The sequence below is a fragment of the Heloderma suspectum genome, chromosome 10 (assembly GCF_057233095.1).
Source record: "Heloderma suspectum isolate Gila_16-S chromosome 10, 16-S_ref, whole genome shotgun sequence".
Classification (NCBI taxonomy): Eukaryota; Metazoa; Chordata; class Lepidosauria; order Squamata; family Helodermatidae; genus Heloderma; species Heloderma suspectum.
The window spans coordinates 11,672,439-11,697,988 of NC_139467.1; the positions used below are offsets into that span (position 1 = coordinate 11,672,439).

General features: G+C 47.6%; 1 protein-coding gene across 5 annotated transcripts; it reads right to left on the bottom strand.

Moving 5' to 3' along the window:
- Window positions 1-5,045: 5,045 nt before the first annotated feature.
- Window positions 5,046-23,871, bottom strand: LOC146337694 (guanylate-binding protein 3-like). 5 transcript variants are annotated; one of them, XM_084815135.1, is made up of 11 exons: window positions 23,704-23,871; window positions 21,483-21,691; window positions 20,730-20,857; window positions 19,212-19,321; window positions 15,131-15,333; window positions 13,924-14,166; window positions 13,161-13,441; window positions 11,991-12,203; window positions 10,113-10,215; window positions 7,942-8,135; window positions 5,046-6,630 (listed from the first exon to the last, which is right to left on the bottom strand). In XM_084815135.1, the coding sequence occupies exons 2-11, from the start codon at window positions 21,670-21,672 to the stop codon at window positions 6,418-6,420; spliced, it is 1,878 nt and encodes a 625-aa protein (XP_084671261.1). In that variant the 5' UTR covers window positions 21,673-21,691; window positions 23,704-23,871; the 3' UTR covers window positions 5,046-6,417. The 5 variants fall into 5 exon arrangements, with proteins under 5 accessions (XP_084671261.1, XP_084671262.1, XP_084671258.1 ...); XM_084815136.1 differs by having other exon boundaries at window positions 21,483-21,800; XM_084815132.1 differs by having other exon boundaries at window positions 23,110-23,871.
- Window positions 23,872-25,550: the final 1,679 nt, after the last annotated feature.

A 25,550-nucleotide genomic window follows, 5' to 3' on the forward strand; every position in this document is an offset into this window, starting at 1 on the left:
AACGACATATAGGATGTGTCGTACCAGCATTTCCACCTTCCTCGCCCTGGAACACCCCCCCCGGAACGCCCCATTTTGGCTGCTCCGTGCTCCTCTTCTGAGCGTGGAGCATGGGGCCACGGGCTCTGAGGTCGGGTCCCAGAAAACCAGATATCCTAGCTGCAAACTAGCAGCCATAGGATTGCTCTCTAAGTGTGCTTTAATTTTTCTCACTCAAATATTTCAGGTCAAATACTTGTGGTGTATTGGGACAAAAAAACATGGGGTATTAACTGTGATTTACTAAATACAAGCAAAATAAACAAGCTGAAGTAAATCTCTCTAGGGCAGGGGTGGGCAACTTGTGGCCCTCCAGATGTTTGGGCCTACAACTCCCATCAGCTCTAGCCAGCATAGCCAATGGTGAGGGATGATGGGAGTTGTGCACCAAAACATCTGGAGGGCCACAAGTTGCCCAATCCTGCTCTAGGGCATGGGAAAAATTTCTGATGCAAACTGAATTTCCCCCTGTGCAAATTAGCCTAATTTGCACTGGAAAATTTTCTGATACAAACTGAAGATTTTCCGATGCAAGTGACCTACGGAATGGCCAGCCTTCCCCAACCTGGTGCCCTCCAGGGCTTTGCAAGACAGCATATTTGGAGAATATTACGACCAGTAGACAGATGGAGCTGGTTTGCATGGATTTTTTGTAATTAGAAATGGACAGCAAAAATATAGAAATATGCTGGTAGTTACTGATTGCTTTACTAGATATGCCAAAGCTTACCCAGTGTAATATCAGACAGCCAGTACAGTAGCTATGATATTATGGGAGAGATACTTCCCAATATATGGTTTCCCTGCATGAATTAACAGTGTCCAAAATTTCTCAGCATTGGCTACTGAAGGAGCCTTGTTGGTCTAAAAGAATTCTAGAACTATACCATATCATCCTCAAGATGATCCACAGGCAGAGAGGTTTAACAGTACACTCCTAAGAACATAACAGCCCTGCTGGATCAGACCAAGGTTCCATCTAGTCCAGCATTCTGTTCCCACAGTGGCCAGTCAGCCGTCAAACAGGAAACCACAAGCAGGACATGAGTGCGAGGGCACCCTCCTGCCCATGTTCCCCAGCAACTGGGGTACACAGGCCCCAAACCTAGTAGCCATTGATAGACTTCTCCTCCAGGAATTTGTCTAACCCCCTTTTAAACCCATCCAAGTTGGTAGCCATCACTACATCCTGTGGTAGCAAATTCCATAGTTTAACTGTGTGCTGTGTGAAGAAGTCCTTCCTTTGATCTGTCCTGAATCTCCCACCAACCAGCCCCATGGGATGACCCCACTTGGTTCTAGTATTATGTGAGATGGAGAAAAATGTCTCCCTGTCCACATTCTCCACACCATGCATAATTTTGTAGACCTCTATCATGTCTTCCCTTACCCTCCTTTTTTCCAAGCTAAACAATCCCAGATGTTGTAACGTTCCCTCATATGGGGAGATGCTCCAGCCCCTTGATCATTTCAGTTGCTCTTTTCTGTACTTTTTCCAACTCTGCAATGTCTTTTTTAAGTGTGGTGACCAGAACTGTACACAGTATTCCAAGTGTGGTCACACCATAGATTGTATAAGGGCAGTATGATATTGGCTGTTTTATTCTCAATCCCTTTTCTAATTATGCCCAACAAGGAGTTTGCCTTTTTTTTACAGCGGCTGCACACTGGGTTGACATTTTCATTGAACTGTCCACCACAACCCCAAGATCTCTTTCTTGGTTGGTCACCGCTAGCTCAGATCCCAACAGGTTATACTTGGTTGGGATTTTTTGTTCCAACGCGCATCACTTTACACTTGCTTATATTGAACTGCATTTGCCATTTACTGAATATGTTGGGGACTTTGCAACCAGAGCGAAGGCTAAGGGCTTCTTCGCATGGAGTTTTTATCCTGCTATTGCGATTGCTCACTCACAGACGTTTGCAGGTCCTTTAGATGATGTCATCAACCTCCAGGGCGTCTCCCGCACTAAATGACCTATATTCCATTTTTTAAAAGATTGGAGATAATGAGCTATCAAATTACCGCGCTTGAGTTCCGCTTGAGTTCCCTCAGTGGAAAAGGAAAAGCCACGATAAGAGGAGCTAGACCACAGCGCCATCTAGTGGCTGCATAATGAAACATATGGAAAACTCAGATAAGGGGGGAAAGGAGGGGGGAAGGGGGGAGGAAGCATGTGTAAAGGGAATCTGTCATGATTCTGCATTTAAAATAGAAACAGAAAACACCATTTTAAATGAGGGATTTTAGGATGGTGTAGAGATGCTCTAAGTGGAGTTCAGCAGTTTTTGTTTATGGTGTAATCATACAAATGCCACTAGAAATGATGCCCCTGGACTTACACCATATTATTTAATGTTTGGTAGGGAAATACTCTGGAGTCTCACTATCAGTATGTGGGAAATATGAAAGAGCAGTTACAAGAGACACATAGACTTGCTATGTCTGCTGCCCAGAAAAACACAGAAAAAAACAAGCACTGGTCTGATATCACAGTGTGTTTCCATGACTGTCTACCAGGTGACATGGTTCTCTTGAGGAAGATACTGTATGAAAATATAAACTAGCAGGCAGAAAAGTGAACCTTATATTGTGGTGGGAAAGATGGGAGCATTGCCAGTGCACAACATTGAACCTGATCTGGATCAGGGCTAGTAATCAGGGCTGGAGTCAAAGAAATAATCTCTTGCCTGTTAGGATAGTTGGTTGGACCGGCTTGTGAAATAGATAAAAATGGAACTCATGTAACCTAGTGAACAGTTGTCCAGGTTCCAAACATGAATTCTAGGCTTCAGAGCAGATTTCTGAGAATGAAGTATTGGATACTACGGAAGCCATGAACTCTAATCCAATTGTAAGTCCTTTGTGTGAGAGAGTTGAAGGTGAGGTGGGTGATATTACCCAGATTACTAAAGATCCTGAGCCCTTTGTGACATATCCAAATAATGGAACAGAGGTAACTAAACAAATGCAGGGAAGATAATTTAACATAAAAATCTCAGTGGAGAAATGGAATTAAGTCTGTGCAAAAAATTGTAGGAATGTACTAGACGTGTACATTTTATAGAAGGTTTCTTCCAGAGAAACCTTCTATAAAATAATATATATGTGGTATATATTACACCAGCCAGGATCTCTACGATGTTCTCAGTGGTAAGAGATAGGGGCTGGAGGTGTAATGGTAGAGGAACTTTTTCCCATACATGTTGGCATTGTAATCCTGTTAAGGAACATTGAAAGAATAAGCAACAACAGAGAAATTGCAGGCTATGAGTTGCAATTAACCCCAACAACTATACTCCTGGGTAATATTAAAGATCAGATCCCTAGAGCTTTAGTGGTGATAGCTGCAAGGATCCTTTTAGCAAAAGCTTGGCAATCAATGTGCATACCTTCTCTGGTACAATGGAAAAATAATATTTGGACTGCCATGGTGATGATTAAAATAACAAGTTTTAAGTTGCTAAGGAAGGGAAGAATAAACTCCATTTAGACTCTCCAAAAAAGTTGGACACCATTTATCAATGATTAGAATAGGTTCTGGCCAGGTGATTTAGCAACTATATACTATATATGTGTTAAATTAGAAGTATTGTTAACTGTCTTGAATGATTGTATTGGGAAACAAAACAAAATAATGACAAACAAATATTTTTATTACTTATTACATTTATATCCCACCCTTTTTCCTCCCTCCTTAAGGAACCCAAGGTGGCATACATAATCCTCCTCCTCTCCATTTTATCCTCACAACAGCAACCTTGTGAGGTAGGTTGGGCTCAGTGTCTATGACTGGCTCAAAGTCACCCAGTGAGCTTCCAGAACCGAGCGGGGACAAGAACCCGGATCTCCCAACTCCCAGTCCAGCACTCTAGCCATTACGCCGAACTGGCTCTCCAGTGTCAGAATAACAGCCAGAGATATGTAGGGGTACTAGAACTATTAAACCAGTGGAACATTTAACATACAACACTCCAGAGGTTGCAAGCAATCAATCTATGCAGATAGTACAGCCATTTGTTACAGTGCTCATGACTAGGTTCAACTGTAAAAAAAAAAAGGTGAAAGGAACCATTCAAATTGTATAGTTGGATAAGACTGAATGAATATGTAATATTTGTTTCCATTTACAAGTTTGCAGGGACTGCAAATTTTATGTTGGGGGTGCATGTACGGCCTGCCTGTGAACCAAGAGGAGTCTAACTAGGGTTGTACGAAACTCAACTTACCTGGCTCCGCTGGAGTCTGCAGGTGGGGGGAGGCGATCCTTTCCTCTCCCTGGAATCCTCGACGGGGGGGGGGGGCAGGCGATCCGCCCCCCCCCCCCCCGGAATCATGCCCAGCTGGCTCCGCTCCGCGGCCAATCCGCGGAGCCGCCGGCCAGGACAACCCTCAGCGGGGCCTCCAGCCGCTTTACGTATAAATATATACGGAGCCTATCATGGGCTAGCATAGGGATGCAAATGGCAGCTGCTACAACGGCTGCCATTTGTGGCTGGAGCCGCCGCCACCACCACTTCATCCGCCGCCGGAGCCACCACCGCCACATCTACCACCAGGTCCGTCCTGGGGGGATTCCGTGGGGGGGGGGGAGGCCGTTCCGCCACGGACTCAGGGGGATTCTTTAGAATCCAGCCTCACTGGAGTCCGTGGCGGAATTCTCCACCATCCTTAAGTCTAACCAAGAGGAAAGGGGGAATCTTGGGAGCAAGGAATCTTGAAGTGGCAGTTGGGTCATTTGGAAAAGGTGACTGGAAGGAGAAAAGAGGCTGCGGAAGGACTGATCAAGCAAGCTGGAGTTTTTGAAGGAAAGAATTTTGTGGATTGCAGTAACCTTTGTGGAGTACAACAACTTCCATGGATTTATCTCTGAAGGATTTATCTTCTCCACAGGGACACTTCTTAACCGTTCGTTTTCTTTAAATGTTCTCATATTTCGTGTGTTCTTATAATTTAATTTGTATGTATAAGTCATGTTTATTTGTTGATCATCTACAAGTAATTTAGTCCTGTTCATTCATATTTATTAAGTATACAATTATTCCAAAGTTCATATTGCGCATCTCACTTTAAGCAAGAGTGTAAATAGAATCCGTCACATCATTGATGTGAAATGGTAATGCATCAATAGGGTTTACGTATATAGTAAAATACAATAAAACTATCAACACAATCAATCAAAAAGCAAGTAGAGCACTTGCCTATACCCCCCAAAGCCTGCCACCATTGAAAAGGCCCTGTCAGGGGTTATATTCCTCAAGGGCGCCACAAGCAAAGCCTTGCCAGCTGACCATATATCCTAGGATGGTTAGTATTGGGGAAGGTGGTGCTTCAAGTACCTGGATCTTGTTTAGGGCTTTGTACTGGGCCCAGTAGTTCTCTAGCAGCCAGTACAGAGATTTCAAAACTGGTGTGATACGCTCGCATCTCACTGACTCTGTCAGCACGTGGGCAGCAGCAGCGTGAGCGCAGTTATCACTGGACCTCGGGACCCTAATTGCAATTGCCAATAACACTGTTTGAGAAAGCTTCATGAAGAAACTTAATACTGCAGAAGAAACTACGCAAAGCAAAAGGAAAGATGTTGGCTAAGGTCAATCAGCCTTGACAGTAGCAGTCTACCATCCAAAGAAGTGGTGGTGGTGTGAGAAAAATAAAAGGTTGCTGCATTTCTTAAAAGACAATGTCCTGGTAATGTACATGCTGCGTTTGCTGCAGCCAGGTGAGGGACAAAAGGCCTCTTTTGTTTTTCTTCGTTCTGTCTCTTTTTAAAAAATACTGTCATGCTGTTGTTTCATTTTTATCTTCTTTGGTCTCAGTATAACGTTTGTCTATGACTGTTAAGTTTATTGTATGAAGCACGCAAAGGGTTGCTGGGGGCCCTGTCTGTGGTATTCTCTCGGACCTCTGGTTTTGCTTTGCTCCGTCTAGCAAATTGGCCTGGGCTGAGAGACCAACCAACTTCACACGTTACATTTTTAGGTGTATACAGCAAATGTGAATTGACCATGATGACAACAAACCCATTTGCAAACACCTGTGTCATGCAGATACACTCCTCAGGGGGATGTAATTTGCTCCTAGCCGAGTGTGCCCATGGTGGCAAACGTAGGTTTCCTTCTGCGTAATGTGTGAAATGGCCTTAACACCCTCTGCAGTGACTGCATAATGTTGCCACAGGTAACAGACTCTGAAAGAGCAATGCTGTTTTAATCCAGACTGTTTTCCAGTCCACCGGACTTCTTTCTCTTTCCCTGAAACTTGCTAAGTTTCTGGCCTTAAGCCATCTAGCGCTAAACGAAGTGGGATGCACAGTGCGCATTGCCAGGACAGGAAAAAGGAGGGGCGGTAGACAAGACCCTGTTCCTACCTGGTTAAATGCGCCTGAAAAAGTTAGAAATCACTCTAGCAGGTTTGCCAAGGAAAGGTGGCAGCACCAACGAGGCAGCATCCACCAAAGTCCCCATTATAGCGCCAATCCAAGACGGCTCCTTGACTTTTTCATTCTGTTCTTTCAGCCGCTGAATTTCCTCATTCAGTCGGCCAGCTTCTTTCTGGAATCCCTCGTTCAGAAAAGCCTCTTGCTCCTGGAGGAGGAGGAAGAGGAGGAGGAAGAAAGAGGAGGAGGAAGAGGAAGAAGAAGAAGAGACGGCATTAGAGTCACTGGAACAAAAGCAAAGGGGTGTAATTTGGCACGCAGTGTGCTCAAGGAAGTGTGTATTGGAGACACGGTTTGTCTCCAAAAAAGGAAGATGCCGCAAGTCCTGCACAGCTGTTCACCCCCTGCCCCCCCAAAAAAGGTTATACGTGCATGAGGGGGAGTGTGGAAATGGAGCCCCTGGCCCTGCCCCCTTCATCATGTTCCTGAAAGGTAACTTCTGTAGAAGGAAAGAGGTGCTGCTCTACTTGTGTAGACTTATTTATTTATTGTTGCTAATAATATCTGTATACTATAATAAAGTATCTAAGCAGTTTACATACTAAAATATTAAAAATCCCTATTAAAACACGCAATGAACAATTATAGGCAGTGGAGGCTGGTGGCTCCAATGTCAGCAGGGTGGTGAATCCGCTCCAGGTTTCAGTCAGAATCAGCCAGAAGTCTAAAGGAGCTCTCCGAAGTGCAAGGGTGGCATGTGTAAAGCACCTTGGATAGGTCTTTTAGGGCTATCATATTCAGTCACAGACTGAAACCTGGAGCAAGTTCACGGGCCCCCTAAGCAGTGCCCTTTGGGAACACCGTCCTTCTCGTTATGGCAGTCTTATGGTACTCTGGCCCCTGAGTCCCAGGAAGGGAAGCCCTTCCTGGGACTGAGTGTGCCATCTGAGGTACCACCTGACTCACCATCCTGCAGTGGCACCTCATCATAGTGCCACTACGGGATATTCACCGCCATAACTAAACTGATGAAGAAAATGCCAACACAAATAAGGTCTGCCGCCGCTTGCGCACCAAATCCCTAGAACGCAAGGAGTCAGCGGTCTGGCCGGACCAGCAACTTGGAAGTGCTATTTATTGAGTGGAGCCATTTGTGACTTCTAATAGTTGTGATTGGCTGCTGGCCCAGTGGCTGGAGCCTGGAACACTAATATAATTGTCCACCACCTGACATTCAAGGAGACAATGACAGAGTCATGATCAGTCCTCCAGCATAAAAGCTTCCCCTCACAGCTGAGAGTGACCAGGGTGACTTACAGCTTGCTTCAGAGATATGCCTGACCTGGAATAGAGTTGCCAATTCAGTACGGGTCCTGGGATTGTGAGGATGAAGTGTGAATACACCAGTTTCCCTCAGCATAACCCACTCCATTTTTAGCAGGCATGACTCCAGCGCTATCCAACTGAGGCACTGTTGGGGAATAGAGACAAGCCCCCCAGCTGGGCCTGTGAGAGTTACCCTGAGTTTGCTCTGCATCATCTTCTCCCGCTCTTCCAAGAGCTTCTCCCTTTCCTTCACCATCTTCTCCTCCAGCTGCTTCATGTTCAGCTCAGAACTCCGTTGCTGATCCGCCATCTTCTGCTCCAGCACAGCCTGCTGCCGCTTCTGGATATCCCACTCTTGCTCTGCTGCCTCAGCCTTGGCCTTGGCCTCTGTCCCAGGAGGAAAAGAATGAACCACTACAGAAGCTGCGCAGAGTTGCTAGATACTATGATGTGGCTGCAAAAAAGGCAAATGCTCTTTTGGGCTGCATTAATAGAAGCATCGCTTCCAAATCCCGGGAAGTACCAGTTCCCCTCTACTCAGCACTGGTTAGGCCTCGTCTGGAGTACTGTGTCCAGTTCTGGGCACCGCACTCTAAGAGGGATGCAGACAAGCTGGAGGGGTTCAGAGGAGGGCAACCAAGATGATCAGGGGACTGGAAACAAAGCCCTATGAGGAGAGACTGAAAGAACTGGGCATGTTTAGCCTTGAGAAGACTGAGGGGAGATATGATAGTGCTCTTCAAGTACTTGAAAGGGTGTCACAGAGAGGAAGGCCAGGATCTCTTCTTGATCATCCCAGAGTGCAGGACACGGAATAATGGGCTCAAGTTACAGGAAGCCAGATTCCGGCTGAACGTCAGGAGAAACTTCCTGACTGTTAGAGTGATACGACAAAGGAACCAATTCCCTAGGGAGGTGGTGGGCTCTCCCACACTGGAGGCCTTCAAGATGAAGCTGGACAGCCCCCTGTCAGGGATGCTCTGACTTGGATTCCTGCATTGAGTCAGTGGTCTTATAGGCCCCTTCCAACCCTACTATTCTATGATTTTATGATCAGATTCCTGCTTCACTTCTGTGAAGGAGTCTGGGATTCTGACAAGAGATGGTTACAGGGGTTGGAATGACTGCTTAACGCTCCTTAACGGTCACTGGACAAGGGCGCCACTTACATCTTTTGAATGGAAAATCACAGCTAAACGGCCCAGAATGGTGAAGGAACAGTTGGAGATTCCCTGGAATGGGAGGGTGGAACTCATCCTTCTTCCCTCCCACCCCACCCCACCTGTTCAGCTGAAAGAAGGGGGCAGCTGCTGTGTGTGCCAGGTAACAAAAGGAGAGTTTTGTTGAACAGAATGAGAGACAGACACAGGAGAGCTGCAGCAGAGAAGCGTAGCATCGTGCTCAGGGGATCTGGTGTGCAGCAATGTCTTTGCTGTTTGCAGGAGCGCATAAGAATATCCTTCTTAAAAGTTAGACATTCGTCATGATTTGCTAGGGATATTTCCTTAGAATCCCTTACCTTTCTCCCTCTTGTTTAACAATCCACTCCTTGTATTAGTTTGCATAGAACACGTCACCTCATTAGAGAAGCACAAACCATGCCATAGCTGCTCTGGTCAAAAGCATCACACTGTGCTGGTTCACACGATCCCCACAGCACAGTGTGGTTCATTCAAGCCACAGGGGGTTGTGGCGCATGCCAGTGGCCATTTTGAATATTCAGTCCCTGGCAAGGGGGTTGCTGTGTTGTCCCAGCCCAGGCGGCGTGGCTTCATGGAGGAGGAAAAACTGACATGGAAGGAGGCCCTGCAATTTGCTTTGACCTGGTTCTCACGACCACCACAGCCCACCGTAGCTTATGGAAGCTATGATGGGCCGTAGTGCCTGTGGGTGCCAGGTTGCCTATTCAAGCCCCAGACATGGCTTCTTGTGTCATCTGAACCTGGGCAGCATGTCTTGTTGGACAGGGAAACAACCCTCCAATAACCCATCGGCTGTTGTAGGGTTATTGGAGGATTGTTCCCCACTCCCACAATCGATGCCGCCCACGTTTGGATGACACTGCAGATGACGGCAAACCCCCACTGGGGGGTTGAATATTCAAAATGGCTGCAACCCACCGTGGCTTAAATAAGCCATGCTGGGCTGCAGCAGTCGTGCAAAGCGGGCCCATATCCCTGTCCCAGTCAGCGCAGACAACCATTCTGACATGACACTTTCAACTAGAGGGGAGACCAGTGTTACATGGAAATTGTTCCTCAAGCCTCCTCTAATCTTCTCTTGCTGAAATTTTAAGCTCACAGTCTTGGTCGTGAAAAGCAGCACCAATGTCCATCCCATGTGCATACGATACCAGCCTCTTACCTGCCATTTCCTTCTCTTTCTCCGTGAGGGCTTCATCACTTCGAAGTATGGTTCTGCCTACTTCCTCCTTGTCCTTAAGGAACTGCTGCAGGATGGCCTCAGCCTGAACAGAGAAGTAGCAACAGTCAGCAGAGCTTAGGCAGAGAGGCAGCTTAGGAAGAGACTGGCTGGCCAAAATATTTATGCTAAGGGAAAGCTGTCAATTGGCTGTCAGAATGGTTAGTTATATATGTCATCTTTTCCTTCTAGGGAGAAGAGAGTCATCATATATTGTGGTCAGAAGAACCTTCATGTTCTGTTGATGGATTGATTTAATTTATTTATTACATTTCTATACCGCCCAATAGCCAAAGCTCTCGGTTCAACGTTCCTATTCATTTTCAAGGTGAAGCTCTGGAAAAAATTGTTCTGAACATTAACAGAAGACATTGACCAGGCAGGTTTCTGACTGGCTGCCCACCCCCAGCCATGTTGTCACCAAGAAATCTCTCCCCCATCAATCCTTGAATATTTTTTTTAAAGTTTCCTTTGTTTATATGGTGACAAAGGAAAAATATGTGTATGGATGTTCATACGGGGATTTTAAAAATAAATGAGGCACACAGCCTGTCTGAAGCATGGAGAGAGTAGAGGATGGATGACTGAGTCAGTGTTCGATTCCCTGGCATCGTCTGTAATTTCAGTTGCAAGGCAGAGCTCATCCCTCAGCTGAGGGTTGTGTTGTGAGCGTCCTCTTTTTAGTATGTCTGTTTTCACACCTACAACTATGGCCCTCTAAGGGCCAAAAGAGACTTGACAGGGGAGGTCCAGAACAGGATCTCTTACTATTTTGAATGTTACTCAAGAACAGCAGTGCTGGAGGAGATGTGTTTAACTCCTCCCTCACAAAGCCATTTTCCTGGTCCAAATAGCCCCTACCAGCTGCTATAAGTCAGATATCCCCAGTGCCACTGTTCTGATTTCAACTGCAGCCCCCAGCAGCTACTTTTAAGTAAAATTCCCATCTGTTTTGGCTCTGAAAGGCAGGTCTGCTGAAGAAACTTAGGCACTTTGCTAGGGGAGGCAGCCAAATTTTTATATGTGTGTTGACTGGACCGGGAATCAGAGTTGCTGGAGCCGCACAGTGTGTTGAGCAATGGTGCTTTTGGGCTAGTGGGACAAGCTTTTATTTGAGTACCAAAACATCAGTCCTGGTACTCAATTCTGAGTCTTAGAGCTCTTCTTCATGAAGCTGTTAATTGGTTGTTAATCTGCTGTATCTTCTTTCAGTTTCACTGCAGAACTGGGATCCGAGCACTACACACAAGAGTTTTTGCTTTCCTGATTTTCCACTACATAACATCTAGGTGGCACTGTGGTATAGCGGAATAGCGCAAATACAAAACTGAAGAACTGGTTTGTTTCACTTTTACAATTAAATATCACATTTTCCCTGCTGTAAAAAAACTTGCCAACATTGCTCTTTAGATACAGAAGCCAAACTGGAGGGTCATGATGTTGTCTAAAGAACCCATCTATCTGTGAATAGGGAATGAGGAGCACACAACAAATGCCTTGTCTAGAAAAGCCCTTGATATTGACAGTACAGCTACTGCACCCACATTCCTCCACTGAGACCTACATTTCACCACTAAAATTTGTGTTTCAGATTTCTGAACTTTGAATTCTAGGAAAAGCTTGATTTTCAGTGCATTTGTTTGGCATATACAATGTTTTCTATTTCGGCTTTGTTTGAACTCTGCTTTAGAGTCAGTCCAGCTCCATAAAATATTGTGTACATCATTTATCCAGTGGCTCTTTTGAACTTCACTGATCTGACCCAGCAACATTACAATGGTCCTTTAAGATATTCGTTCAGTAGCCTGAGCCCTTCCTTACCATTACTCCTTTTTTGGATTCCTCTTGGTATCTTTGTTCCAGCCTCTTCAGATCATCCACAAAATGCTTGTGGCCACCAGGCTGGGAGTAAATTCCCTTCTTGATGTTGTCTTCCAACTCCTGAGACAGTGATGTCAACACAGCTATACAGTGTTTTGAGGACTCCTGCTCATTCTTATGGCAGTACTCCTCCTTCTTCAGATGCAGGGTTTTCTGGCAGGATAAAGCATACAAAATAAAGCTGAGGCACAACTACACTTGTTTCTAGGCTGACAGAAAGCGCCATGCGTGTTGGGATGGTGCTCAATTAAGGCTGAGCCAGAAGAACTCGTGGACTTCCCATCAAGCAGAGCCTTCATCAGGATGGTGCTCTTATAAGGGGAGTCGGAGAACACGAGGAGAGACAGACTTGGGGTGAAGTGGAAAGATGCAAGCTGGAGAAAAACAGGAAGGGACACTGACCGAGGCAGGTGTTCAAGGGAGAAGTGCAGCCTCACTAGACTGAAGCCCAACGTATCACGGCTGCAAGAGGAAATGGATGAGATTTGGCAAAGCGGTGTCTGTTGCCACTAAACCCAGGCCCTTTCTTCTCTCTGCTATTGTAGTGGCTTGCCAGGAAAGGGAGCCACCAGAAGCCAGAAACGCAGTGGCTAGTTCAGCAGCTGATAGGTGATACACGGAGACAACAGGGTTCTAGATAACTGCGTCTACCTCAGACTTGAGCCTCACTGTTCAGTCTGAATGGCTTAAATGAAATCCAGGCGCTCCTTGACTGAGCACAACTACATCAGGGCTGGCTTCGCCATCACACCATCAGTCTGGACAAAGGGCCTGTTAATACTGACATCTCAAGTAAAGGAGACACCCATGAAACACCCTCTCCAGGAGAGACCTCCTCCTGCTGCCTGGTTCCTATGGAAAGCTCCCCTGGCCAAGCAGCAGGGGTCTCTGTCAAGGTCAGGTCTCTCGGCTGTGGAGAGACAAGCCGTATCAGCGTCCTGCATTGCCCCTGCTCTTGGCTGGCAAGCCAGTGGGAGGCCTGGTAGAACGGAGTCCTCAGGCTCCTGACTTCCCACGCTGGGCCTGATCCTGCAGCATCCCCTTCTGACTCAGAATCGGTGTCAGAGGCTATAGCTCCCCTGAACTGGGACAAAGCCCCACACAACCTACCATGAGTTCAGCCTGGAACTGACGTGTGTCATCTTTGAAGGCACGAGCCATGAAGACCCGGACGGCCTCCTCCTCACACTCTGCGTGAATCCTCAGTAGCTCCTGGACGGTCTCTGTGGGCAGCTTCAGCTTCTGCTTCATCAGCTCCACATAGCGGGCAGCAGCATCATCCACAGCAGCCAAGTTCTCAGTCTGAGCCAAGGCCAGCACTGCGTTCTCCAGGCAAGGCACTTGCCCGCTGCGGATGGTGTCCACATAGGTCTCCACCAGCGTCGCCAGCACTACAAGGAGAAAAGGAATACAAACTCTTGTGGCGACACTTACTGAGGGGCACATTCACCTTCTTGTACTCGTAGTGCAAAATCAAGTGCCTGGTACTTTCCAAGGAAAGGGTCTTGAACTTTGGGGACCTGGCACTGTTTTCCTGCTCCACAGGTTTTTGACTGGTGGACACATGATCCAGAGGTGGGGACTTGTGGCCTGACCTTAGCTAGGATACTGCAGAAGAACCATAGCCTATTTGGAGAAAAATATTTGGAGAAAAACACAGGAAAAGGAAAGATCTGAAGATATTTTTAATATGTTTTATTAATTACATTTCTCCAATCTATTTTAAATCAACAATATATTAAAAGTGGGTCTCATGTTGTAGTTGAAGGTTAAAATTGGATTTTGTGTCAGAGCAGTAAAAGGCCACTGCCCTTGTCCCTGTGCTACCATGACAGCTGCTCAGAAAAATGACTACAGAGCTAGATGGACTCACGGTGGCCCGTGACAACATGCCCGCCTGGGATGGTCTTTTCCTTGGATGTCCAGTAGATGTAACGGCAGAACTGGGCTGCTTGTTCCACAAAGTCAGGGTCCAGCTCACTCTCCTGCATCTTCTCCAAGCGATGCAGGTTCTTCCTACTAGTAGGGCGGTCAAAGACGAAGCATTTCCGGGTGGAGAAGAATGTCCGGATGCATTTGCGAGGCAGGTTGAACAGCTCCGTTTCACAGATGTCACCTAGAAGGAACAAGACACAGATAGGTAGCTTGCAGGTCAACCTGGAATGGCATCTACCAGTGCAAAGATGCCAGCATGTTGGAACACCATGATAAAGGGAAGGATTCAGTCAAGGACGCCATTTCATATTTCATCAGGGAAGGCCTACATACATACTATGTAGACCCACTTAATGCTTGTGAGTCTACATAGTATGAAGTATATAGATACATATACTAGATCTAGATACAGTTACACCCCTTCTGTTCTACTTTCTTTCCCTCCCTTCTGTCTCCTGTCTGGCTTGGTCATTTCAAAAAGAGGCAGGTTGATCAGAAGCCAATCATATGGATTCATTCGTACACCAAGTCTCCCTCTCTGAGCTACACTCTCCCTCAATGCTAAACATCAAAGTCTATAGCTCTGAAAAGCAACTAGTTTTGCCAGAGGTCCACCTTGAGAAGGGAACATGGGGTAGTGGGTAAAGGCCCCTCCCGCAAACCGGCCCATCCACAAATGGGCCACTGGAGAAGGAGAGCTGTATATGCCACAGGCAGCTGTTTTTCCCATTGCTGCTAAAATTGTTATTAGAAAAATTGTTAGCTGGGAGGTTGACATATTTTTGCTAACCCATGGTTGGCCTTTTCGAAGTTGGACTTTTTTTATTGTGGTTACATGTTAGTCACCCTGGGCGCTCTTTTTGGAAGAAAGGTGGGGTACAAGTGACATAAATAAATAAATGTTTATTGTATGATTTTATGTTATTATTATCAGCCGCCTTTGGGTCTGTTGTCAGGCAGAATAGAAGGATATAAACATTTTACATAACTGAATACATTTTTTTTTTTATCGTAGAGGCTATCACTCCATACCCCCTTTTCAACTCTGTGCTAGCAACTGAAGACCAATTTGGGCCCTCTCAGGGTGGGGGGAACTGCTGGCCACAAGGTTATACTGATCTCCACTCCACATGTGCCATTGGTACCTTTCCTTAATTTCAAGGAGTTTTCCAGATAATCGTCCTCGGTGATGGGCTGCCCATTCAGCTCCAGCTGCAACGTGAAATCCCTCAAGGCCCAGATGAAGCTTGGGAAGAAGCGAACAAATTCAGCTGAATCTTCCAGTCCTTTAGCATTCTCCCCGGGTGAGGCCTTTGCCTTGATGCACTCAGTCAGCTCTGTCACATAGCTGTTGGCCTGGTTTAGGAATCAAAAGACCAGCTGTCCCTACAGGGGAGTCCTGCCCCTCAAAAATACACCTACCTCATAACCGCACTTAATAGGTCGGGTAATTAGATGGCAAGGAGGAGGCTCCGAGACCTTTAAGCAGCTCCTTGTTTCGGAAGGGCACACAGTAGGAATAAGGCCCCCACTGCTGAAATTCCCTTGTCTGTCTGATGTCCCCTTTTGAGTCTGACCATTAGCCATGCTGACTGGGGCTGATGGGATGAGTAGTCCAAAACATCTGGAGGGCACCAGGTTGGGGAACACCGCTTTACGACCTCTTTTTTTAAAAAAAAATTGAATTCCAAAAACAAACAAACCAAAAAGACCCAAGAAAAAGTACAACACCAAACAACAAAATAAGTGAAGTACAACGAAGAACAAATACGGTCCATCACATTTGACACTGAGTGCAGCCACATGCATTTGCGATAAGGTTATTTAAACTCATCCTTGTTCATTCATTCATTGTATTCTCTGCTCCCCACACCTTTTCCTTACTCTGGGAGTAAATCCCTCCAGACAGAGGAGACTGCTATAAGTCGTCTAGGAGCCTGGGAGGTGGTTTTCAAATCTTGGATAAAAGGAAACAAGCGCTCTGAAAAGTTGTTTTTTAATGACCCCGCCCCCCCATCGAGATTGGCTTGTTAAGCACTCAGATAAAGCTACATCCCAAACATCTATATATTAATATGGAGCATGAATTTTTGTTCACCCCATTTCGATCCCTAAATATTATCCAATCGAGTGTGGAATGGTCTCAAATTAACGCTGCCGATGCCTAGATCTGCAGAAATATAACCCCCTGAAAATAAATTGACAGCTTTGCAATTAATTGTTAAAATTTATAATAATTTGTACCGCGGAGCCGAACAGGTCCGAATACACAATCGTATGCATTCGCTATTGAGGGGCAGCCCAAGACACCAGGGACTGCATGCATCAGGGATGTAGAATCTCAGACCCAGGGGCCAGATCTAGCCTGCTTGGCATCCCAGTCCAGCCCTTCAGGGTTCCCAAGCTGGGGTGGGAGACCTTTTTCCTGTTGAGGTCCATATTACCTCAGTCAAAGCCTGTTCGGGGTTTCCCCACCACCACATTCCAGCAGTGGGTGGGGCCAGAGCAAAAATGGGTGGAGCTACAGAAGTTAGTCTTAATTTTGTCCAGTGCGCAACAGGGGGGAAAAAGACATTCGCATCCAGGCATTCTCCTTCCCCAACATGCGTGACACCCCCCCCCCCACTTTGTAGTTGAAAGGAATAATACTTGCAGCTGGGAGAAATAATATCGGTAACGTGGAGTGGGGCGAATAAAGGGGTGTGACCTCAGAAGAGCCTGGAGGTCTGGATTAGGAGGTCTGGAGGGCCACATTTGGCCCTGAGCAGAGGTTCCACATCCCTAACCTTATTGGATGCTATAAGATGTATGCCAAGGATGATGAATCTCTTTCAGCCCAAGGGCCAAATTCCATTTCAGAGAAGATCTCAGGAGCTGCATTTCAGCAGGGGGTGGAGCCAAAGGCAAAGGGGAGGGCCCAAAGGATACGAAAAATACTGGCCTATTGTAGCTTAAAGCTCTGAACTGCCAGTCACAAAGCCTTAGGAGAAGCATTTCAACCTTCTAGAATGGGGAGAAAACAGCACAGAAGGTGGGAAAGCACCAAGCCATCGGTGGTCGGGGAAAGGGTATGGGGCCATCTGCGGAACCCTGAAGGGCTGGATGAGGACTCCAAGCAGGCTGGATTTTGGCCCCCGGGTCTCAGATTCTGCATCCCTGACGTATGCAATCCCCAGTGTGTTAGACTGTCTCTGTCTAGGGAGAACATATGGTGTATCTCCTTCAGATTCAGAAATATATTTTCTTTGATTACTATCACTACACGGTGTTGGTGTCACCAGTTATGAAGATATCGGAACTTATAATGGGGTAGTATATGATGCTTTTAAAGAAGCAGCTCAAGCACGTAATTTACCAATCGAAGATGTGGAATGGCAAAGATGTATGGAGATAAATAAATAATGGTAAAATCGACATTTAGAACTTGAATTAGCACTCTGGATTCCTTATATGCACTTCCGTTAAGAAACCTTTCATGATGTGATATATATTAAAAAGTGAAGCAATTTCTTTAGCAATCAATATCTCGAGTTCCACTCGGCTAATCTACATAATTTTTTTTAATTAAAGCATTTAATTTAAAGCACAGATTTGGTGAAAAATACCGAAAATCATTTGGGAGGCTAATTTCATCAAAATAATAGGAAAATATGTTTTCCTATTCTGTATAACTCCAAAACTGTGGGTCATCGCAATTTCCGGTTCTTTTTATTTTGAAAAAAAGCTTTCAAAACTTAAGAACTTTCTTGCTTACTGTACCAGCCGAACAGTTTTAATCTAAATGTAATACGAAGTTTTGATATTTCAAGATCAAGTAAAACACCTGATTAACGAAGTTAGTAAATCTTGTTACACACACATGGTTGCGAAACTTTTCACAACAGGTACAGCTAGTTCTCTTTAAGAGCTCTGAGGTAAAGATAAGTCCAGCAAGACTATCTCCTCTCCTCACAGCGTTGAAGTGAGGGCAGAATTTCTACTTACCAAATCTTCCCCTGACACACAATTATGCACACAAATCCTGTTGAGGTTATATATAATCATGTACCTCTGCCTTTCTCCCTTTGTCTCATCTGGGCTCCCTCAGGCTCCCGAAGGTTTGACTCAGGCCAGTTTTAAATGCAATGGAATGAGCTGGTAGAATCTATTGCATTGACCACAGGTGGTTGACGCCAGTTTTGAACGCTCCTCTCCATTAAAAAAATAATAAAAATCAAAACTCCCCGGGAGAGAAAAGAAGCAGAGCAAGAAGACTGGGCTAGAATACCTTTTTCTGCAGTATTCTAGTTTTCGGTTTGCAGGGATTTTAAAAGTGGTATTCCCGCTCCAGTTCTCTGTAGCAGTTCAGTCTGTTCTACCACCTTGTTCTATTGCATGTGCAGATTTATTTTATTTATCATTACATTGATAGCTTGCCTTTTTTCCCTCTTGCAAGGAACTCAAGATGGCTTGTTTGGTCCTCCTCCTCTCCATTTTATCCTCACAACAACCCTGTGGGGTAGGTTAGGCCGAGAGTCGGTGACTGGCCCAAGGTCACCCAGTGAACTCCATTGCTGAGTGGGGACTAGAACCCAGATCTCCCAAGTCCCAGTCCATCCCTTTAACCACCACACCACACTGGCTCTCAGATCCCGTACTAACACAAGGGCATGTCTGATGGTAAATACCGCACAGTGTGCCCCCCCCCCCCCAGCATCAAACTACACAGTATGTTAAATACAACCGGCTGGGGGAGGGGAGGGCTTAAACCTCCCCTAACCATGTGAGGTGGCCCTAATCCAGATCAATCATGACAGGGAAAGAAGCCATCATGGCTTCTGCCCCCACCCCTGCGCATGCCGCGTGCATGACCGCCGTTTGCATAACCCCCCGCGATGCAGCACAGGTCGGTGTGTCGTCCGAACCGGGCATGCGGCACGGCAGGGGTGGCTTCATACCCACCCTAAAACCCATGATGTGTAGTAGAGGTCGTAGGATGGGTACAAAGCCAGCCCCCGCTGCACCACAGGTCTCGTTTGGACGGCACACCAACCCACGCTGCACTGCGGGGATTCTGGAAATGGCGGCTGTCACGCGTGGCACATGTGGGGGCAGGGGGAGAAGCCACAATGGCGTCTTCCCCCGTTGCGATCATCCCAACTCAGCCTCTCTGTATTCAATGAATCATTTAGTTTGACCTTCATTGCCTCCTTTTCCCCCTGGAGAGTGAGTTCTTCAGAAGGATACTGAAGCTGGTTCATAGCGTTCTGGTCAATGGTGCCCATACTGTTGTAGACCAGGGTACTGCTAAGGAGCACGGCCAAAGCAAAGATCCAGGAGTCGTTCTGGGAATCACCCTAAGAAAAGAGGAACAAAGAAGTCTTGGGATTTGGTTCCAGTTCTCCCCTCCCAACCTAGTATTGATACCAATATTTAAAGGCAATGTTCTTGCTGTGCAATAAAGAAATAGTGATCCATTCACGGAGTGTTGCCTTGAATCCAGAGATCCTTTCTGGAGAAGGAACCCCCCAAAAGACTATTAGGGCTTCTCTACATTAAGCAAAAATCCCGCATCCTTCCAGGGCTTTCTTCTTCCAGAGTCTTTCTGGATTTACAATTGGCTCCCTTAGACAGCCAACATGTGATTTGGAATTGAAAACTCTCCTTCTGGGCAATACTCTATATGTTCAATGCAACAGTGCCATCTAATGGCTGAATTATAGCCCTATGCCAGCTCTACACACTGCCAACATCACGCCATTTCATTACAGGTTATCTCTGATCTGTTTGAAAGCAGGATAAAAGGGGAAAAGCATGGGAGATGTCATGGAGGTTGACGACATTGTGTAAAGGACCTGCAAACTTCCATGAGTGACCAGTCATGAGTGTGAAATAAATCACTTGTGTAGAAAACCTCTTAGCTTTATTCAGTGCCTTTCTGCAGTTTCACAGAGGCTGTCGCTGTTTTTTATTACCTACCACAGAACAATGCCCCCCCTTCCATATGCTTTTATGGGCATGCATGGTTGTGAGCCATGTTTTATTTTTATCATCTCATTTGTTAAATGTTGTACCCCGCCTTCTCATTTGCATGCCCAAGCCAGCTAACAAGATCAAAGCTGCATAAAGAAATTATTAACATCCCACCAAATCATGGGCTCTCTCTGAGGCTAGCAAAGGATGATCTTGAAGTGGGTGAAGGAAGGATGATGGCAAGTGACAGTCAATGAGGCAGCAGCAGGGCTGGCAAATGAAGGTGGTATGAGGATTTGGCCAGACTAAGGGCTAGTTCATCAGTGTAGTTACAACAGGATGGTGCCATTTGATCAACCTGTTTACACAGTCCTTTTGCTGAGGTCTGGTTTATTCATAAATTCAAAGTCGGAATCAGAGGTTGCAAAATGTATCTCTGAGGTGTAGAGTTCCTGGTTCCATAGAGAAATCTTTGCCTAGACCAGCCTTCGCTTTCTGGCACCCTCCACATGTGTTGGACCACAACACAGTGATTGACCATGATGGCTGGGGATGGTGGGAGTTGTAGTCCAACACATCTGGAGAGCACCGGGTTGGGGAAGGCTGGCCTAGACAACCAGCAATTTGGTATGACTGTGGAGTCATTGTGGCTGCCCCCAGACACCAAGCCTTAGGAGTGACTATGGGTGCCATCTTGTGTCTAGCAGGGCTCCTGTGCCTGTAACTGGAGCAGAAATTCAACAGGTGCAGCATCCCACCCACCCACCCACATACACAAATGTTCAAAATCACCTTTTCCACATCACCTAGTCCCTCAGTGTCCAGAAGGACAAGGGTTTGGTCAGGCCTCCCAGGGTAAGGAACGCACCACATCCAGATCCCCTTCGTGTTTCCTTGCACCGTAGAGCCCAGTGTGAAACCTGTATGTGGAGATAATCACGTTATATAGCTGAAGATGGATAAACCAGAAATGTGTGAGCAGGAGTGATTGGGGAGCAGAGCTGCCACCTCGTTCCTTTGAAGACTCTGATGTCTTTATCAGCTTGTGGCAGGCAAGCATTGAAAGGGTGTAGTTTTCCCCAGCATGGAAATGTGGCGATGGGGAAAGCTACACCTGCTGGATTTCTCTTTGTCATAGTCAAGGCATGAAAGCCCCTCCAAGAATAAGGGTAGCATTGCAAGCAGAGGGCTGTTCTATATTTTCCTGAGATTTAAAAAGAATTCAGAAGGACAGAATTTTATATAAACACACACACACACACATTAAAATGTACCAATTAAAGCTTGCAGTCTTAGAATCACAAGGGACACAGCAGAAGTTCTGAAAGTTAGGTTCAAACCTTTGCCCAGGAATACATTCACTGCCATCGGTCACTCTCTGCTTGGCAGCTTTGAAAGGGAGAGAGCCCTGGTCACCCTGGTCCATGCACAGATCTGCCCACTCGGACAATGTGGGCAGAAATCCCTTGATTTTAGAATTCATTTTCTTCCCTCCCACTCCAGGTTTCGGTCTTTTCCCCTTGGTCCATGGAATCTCTCTCTCACCTGAGGTCTTGCCAGCTAGTTTGTTCATGAGGTAGGACTTGCCCGTTCGGTACAGTCCCACGATGGCCACCACCACCACCGGCTGGCGAATTTCGGAGAGCAGCCGAAGGGCCTCTTGACAGACACGGAGCTGCTTTCCTCTGTTCTCGATCAGGCACGTGGGGGCCGACATGCGGCGTTTGGAGGCCATTGCTCACAGCCCAGAAGAACTGCAGTTGAGGTGAGGAGAGAGAGACGGAAACACCAGCAAGAGTCACCAGTGGATACATTTCATAAACACCCAATATTCCTGGCAGGAGCTCTCTGGGGAATTTGCAGCTGCAGACATTTTAACAGAAATAAGACATTGTTATAGTTTCCCGCGTGACATTCCCATTGACTGAAGAATATGAGGACATGGAACCACTGCCACCAGCCAAGAGAATCATGAAGATGCCGGGAGTCGGCAGGTGCCTTTTTCAATCCAAGACGTCCAAATCACTTATTCTTCTTCTATGAGAAAGTTATACGTTCCATGGGGTTTTCTTGGCAAGAATACTGCAGTGGGTTGCCATTTCCTTCTCCAGTGGACCACATTTTGTCAGAACTCTCTGCCATGACCTGTCCGTCGGGTGGCCCTGCACGGCACAGCTGATGGCTTCACTGAGTTACGCAAGCCCCAGCAAACACTCTGAGGTGACTCCGGGAGAGAGCGGAGGACAGGAAGGCCTGGTGTGCTGTGGTCCATGGGGTCACGAAGAGTCGGACACGACTGAACGACTGAACAACGACAATGAGAAAGTAATGGAATCTAGCCACACACTTTGGGCACCGGCTTTCACACTTCCTGCCTTCAGGAAACCCTTTCCACATTGATACGTATCATGCCAAAGAACCCCCCTGCGTACTGGCCGCAGAACCTAGTAAGCCATGCAGGATTCGGGGGGGGGGGGGCACGGACATTCCAGGGATGCACTCACATTTCATGGAACACTTCCGCTACACCAGTTGGATTGCACCAGTGCTCTGCGTGATGAGTGTGTGCCCTTAAACAAAAGCTGGCCCAAGACATTTTGGCACCTGAGCCAGAAAACCCAAATGGCAGACATCCACTCTTCACAGTAAACAAAGAAAAAACAACCCTCACAATGAAAAATGAAATTCCTGACAAGATACCAACCTTGAGCAGCATGCAAAATTTGCTCGAGGTAATTGCTTCACAATAGATCCCACCCTGCTAACTAAATCTAACATGTAAAAAATAATGGCACATTATTCTCCAGTTTACCCCTGCCTCCACTTCTCCCCCCCCCCCCCGCCGCCCCGTTGAATTCTGTACTGTAAGTTCTGTAGGACAGGAAACTCTCCACCTCTACTCTGTAAAACATCATGCATACTGATGGTGCTATATATTTCATAATAATAATGATACTGATCATAATAGGGCTGAGCTAGCTAGCTAGTATATGCACAATTTTGCAGTGGTTGTTTACTGCGGGGGAGAAGCCATCCTTCAATCCGTTTGCCTGCCCGGGAAACCATCTTTCAAGCCGTTTGTCGGCCATTAGCAAACTTCTTATTGAGGAAACTCCAGAAAAGCTTCTGGGGAGCCCCACCTTTGGGGAATCACAGTTTAAAAGCCACTGACCTGGGATGCCCGTCACTCATTGTTATCCCTACCGGGTGGCTGACACTTCCGCAAGGTTCTGGATCGAGACCCCAGCGAGGAGACGGACACCGCGCCGGAGGGTGGCCGGTTAGGCTGTTTCCAAACGTTTCGAAGACAGACCTCCGATCCAGCCCAGCTCGCCCCCTGGAGCCGCGTGCGGTTTGAGTCAGGCCAGGGCCCGATTCTTACTAGCCGATCAGATCCGGAGCGAGCCGGGTCCGCCCGGGTGGGCGGAGCGGGGGAAGGGAGCGCCCCTCACGCGAAGCCCCCCGGCGGGCTGGCAGCCCCTCTTCCCTTCGCCCATTCCCCCCTCCCGCCCCCCAGCTTCCACGTCAGCACTAATCCAGCCTCGGAGGCGCGGAGGACTCAAGACGCTTCGGCACCCGAAGAGGAGGAACGTTCACACGGCAGCCACAACCCGCCCTAAAGCGTGACGGGGGGAGGCAATAAACCAACGAGGGATAATTATTTGCAGCCCGATCCTGGGTGCACGTTTACTCAGAAGGAAGCCGCACAGATTGCAGTGGCACTTGCAGCGCATCCCAGGCAAGGATGCACAGGGTTAAGGCTTACAGTCTTGCGGGCAGCCGAGGAAGAAGACGCTTCGCTGTCCAGCTCCGGCGGGCGCGGACTGCCGCTCGGCAGCAGCTCCCCCGGAACCAGGCGCGGCACTCTGGCTCGGGCCCTCCCCTTCGCTTGCCCGCAGGCTCGAGCTCGGCCCAGCGCCTCCCCTCCGGCTCTGCCCGGCTGGTCTCGCGGGCTTCGCCTTGATCCTCTTCAGAAACTGAAACCAGACGACGGCGCTGCGAAGTGGCCCCTCCCCGCTCCGATTCCGGAGGGTCCCGGAGACGCGGGGGTGGCGCCACCCGAAGGGTCCGCGCGGGGGGCTGCCCGAGGGGCGTTCCAGGGGCGGGGCGAGCGCTTCTTGCCTCCAGTTCAGGCGGCCCTTGCGGGGCCTGCGAACAGGGCGAGAGGCGGCAGGCTGCGGGCGAGGGCGGGGGAAGGGGCGGCTGGCTGAACCCGGGGCGCAAGGCGGAAGACCGGACGCGGCCGGGGCCCCCTTTGTCTTCGCTGATGCTGTATTCCTCACCGGGGGTTAAAGCAAGACTTAGCCATACTCGGGGCAGTGGGGGCTGGTGGCTCCGATGTCAGTGGGGCGGTGGGTCCGCTCCGGGTTTCGCCCAGAACCGGTCAGAACTCCAAAGGAGCTATCTGAGCACCTTGGACAGCTCCTCTAAAGTTCTGACTGAAACCCGGAGCGGATGCACCGCCCCACTGTCATCGGAGCCACCAGCCCCCACTTTCTACTCCACTGAGGAGAACAGGGGTGCGCAACCTAGGGGGGCTGCATGCACACTCACTTGCACACCCACCTCCACACACACACATCAACGCAACCCCCTGACTTGGATTCCTGCATTGAGCAGGGGGTCGGACTCGGCCTTGTAGGCCCCTTCCAACCCTACTGTTCTGTTGTTCAGTCGTTCAGTCGTGTCTGACTCTTCGTGACCCCATGGACCACAGCACGCCAGGCCTTCCTGTCCTCCGCTCTCTCCCGCAGCGTGCTCAAGTCCATATTCATTGCATCGGTGATGCTAGCTAGCCATCTCATCCTCTGCCGTCCCCTTCTCCTTTTGCCTTCAGTCTTTCCCAGCATCAGGGTCTTTTGCAGAGAGTTTTCTCTTTGCATTAGGTGGCCAAAATATTTGAGCTTCAGCTTCAGTATCTGTCCTTCCAATGAGCACTCAGGGTTGATTTCCTTTAGGATTGACTGATTTTGTCCAGGGGACTCCTAAGAGTCTTCTCCAACACCACAGTTCGAAAGCATCAATTCTTCGGCGCTCAGCCTTCCTTATAGACCAGCTCTCACAGCCATATGTTACTACTGTTCTATTGTTGCACAATTATGCTTAAGTTTGTTCCCTCTAGGAGAGGTATGCTAATATCCCCTTAGAGACACACAGAACTCTGAGATTCAGTCCAACGCAGTTTTATTTGGCAGGAGACAAACAGCGCTGTTCAGGTGGATTCTCGCAGCTAACGCCACAAAGGAGAACCACACTCTAGATGTTTTTGGTACAGCTTATATACATTCAGTATAATGACCTCATTAGCTATGCGGGGTGGGCCACATAATATTCATGAACTTCATTAAGCATGCGTAGTTGACATGTCTCTACGGCTGACCTGTCCTTGCAAGCTGGACAGGAAGCGATCTAACTGGAACTGGTTCTAACCAGCTGCAGGAGTGGCGGCTACTCGAGGGGGGGCGCGGCTCCTCTGGCTGTACCTGATATGAAACAGACTGTTGCTGTTGGTGTCAACAAGGCAATTGATAAGACTATCTTCCTCTGGGACTTAGCACTGTAGGAGGCTACCTCAAATGGCTGCCAATACTTTAAGATGGTGCCTCTTTGGTT

Bases quoted from the DNA above. Each gene is read 5' to 3' on its own strand.
- LOC146337694 (XM_084815135.1), bottom strand. From the start codon at position 21,672: ATGGCCTCCAAACGCCGCATGTCGGCCCCCACGTGCCTGATCGAGAAC. The intron at 19,322-20,729 runs GTGATTTTGAAC...CTCTTTTCTTAG, and splicing joins GACTAGGTGATGTGGAAAAG to GGTGATTCCCAGAACGACTC. The intron at 15,334-19,211 runs GTATCCTTCTGA...CCAGGCCAACAG, and splicing joins AACGCTATGAACCAGCTTCA to CTATGTGACAGAGCTGACTG.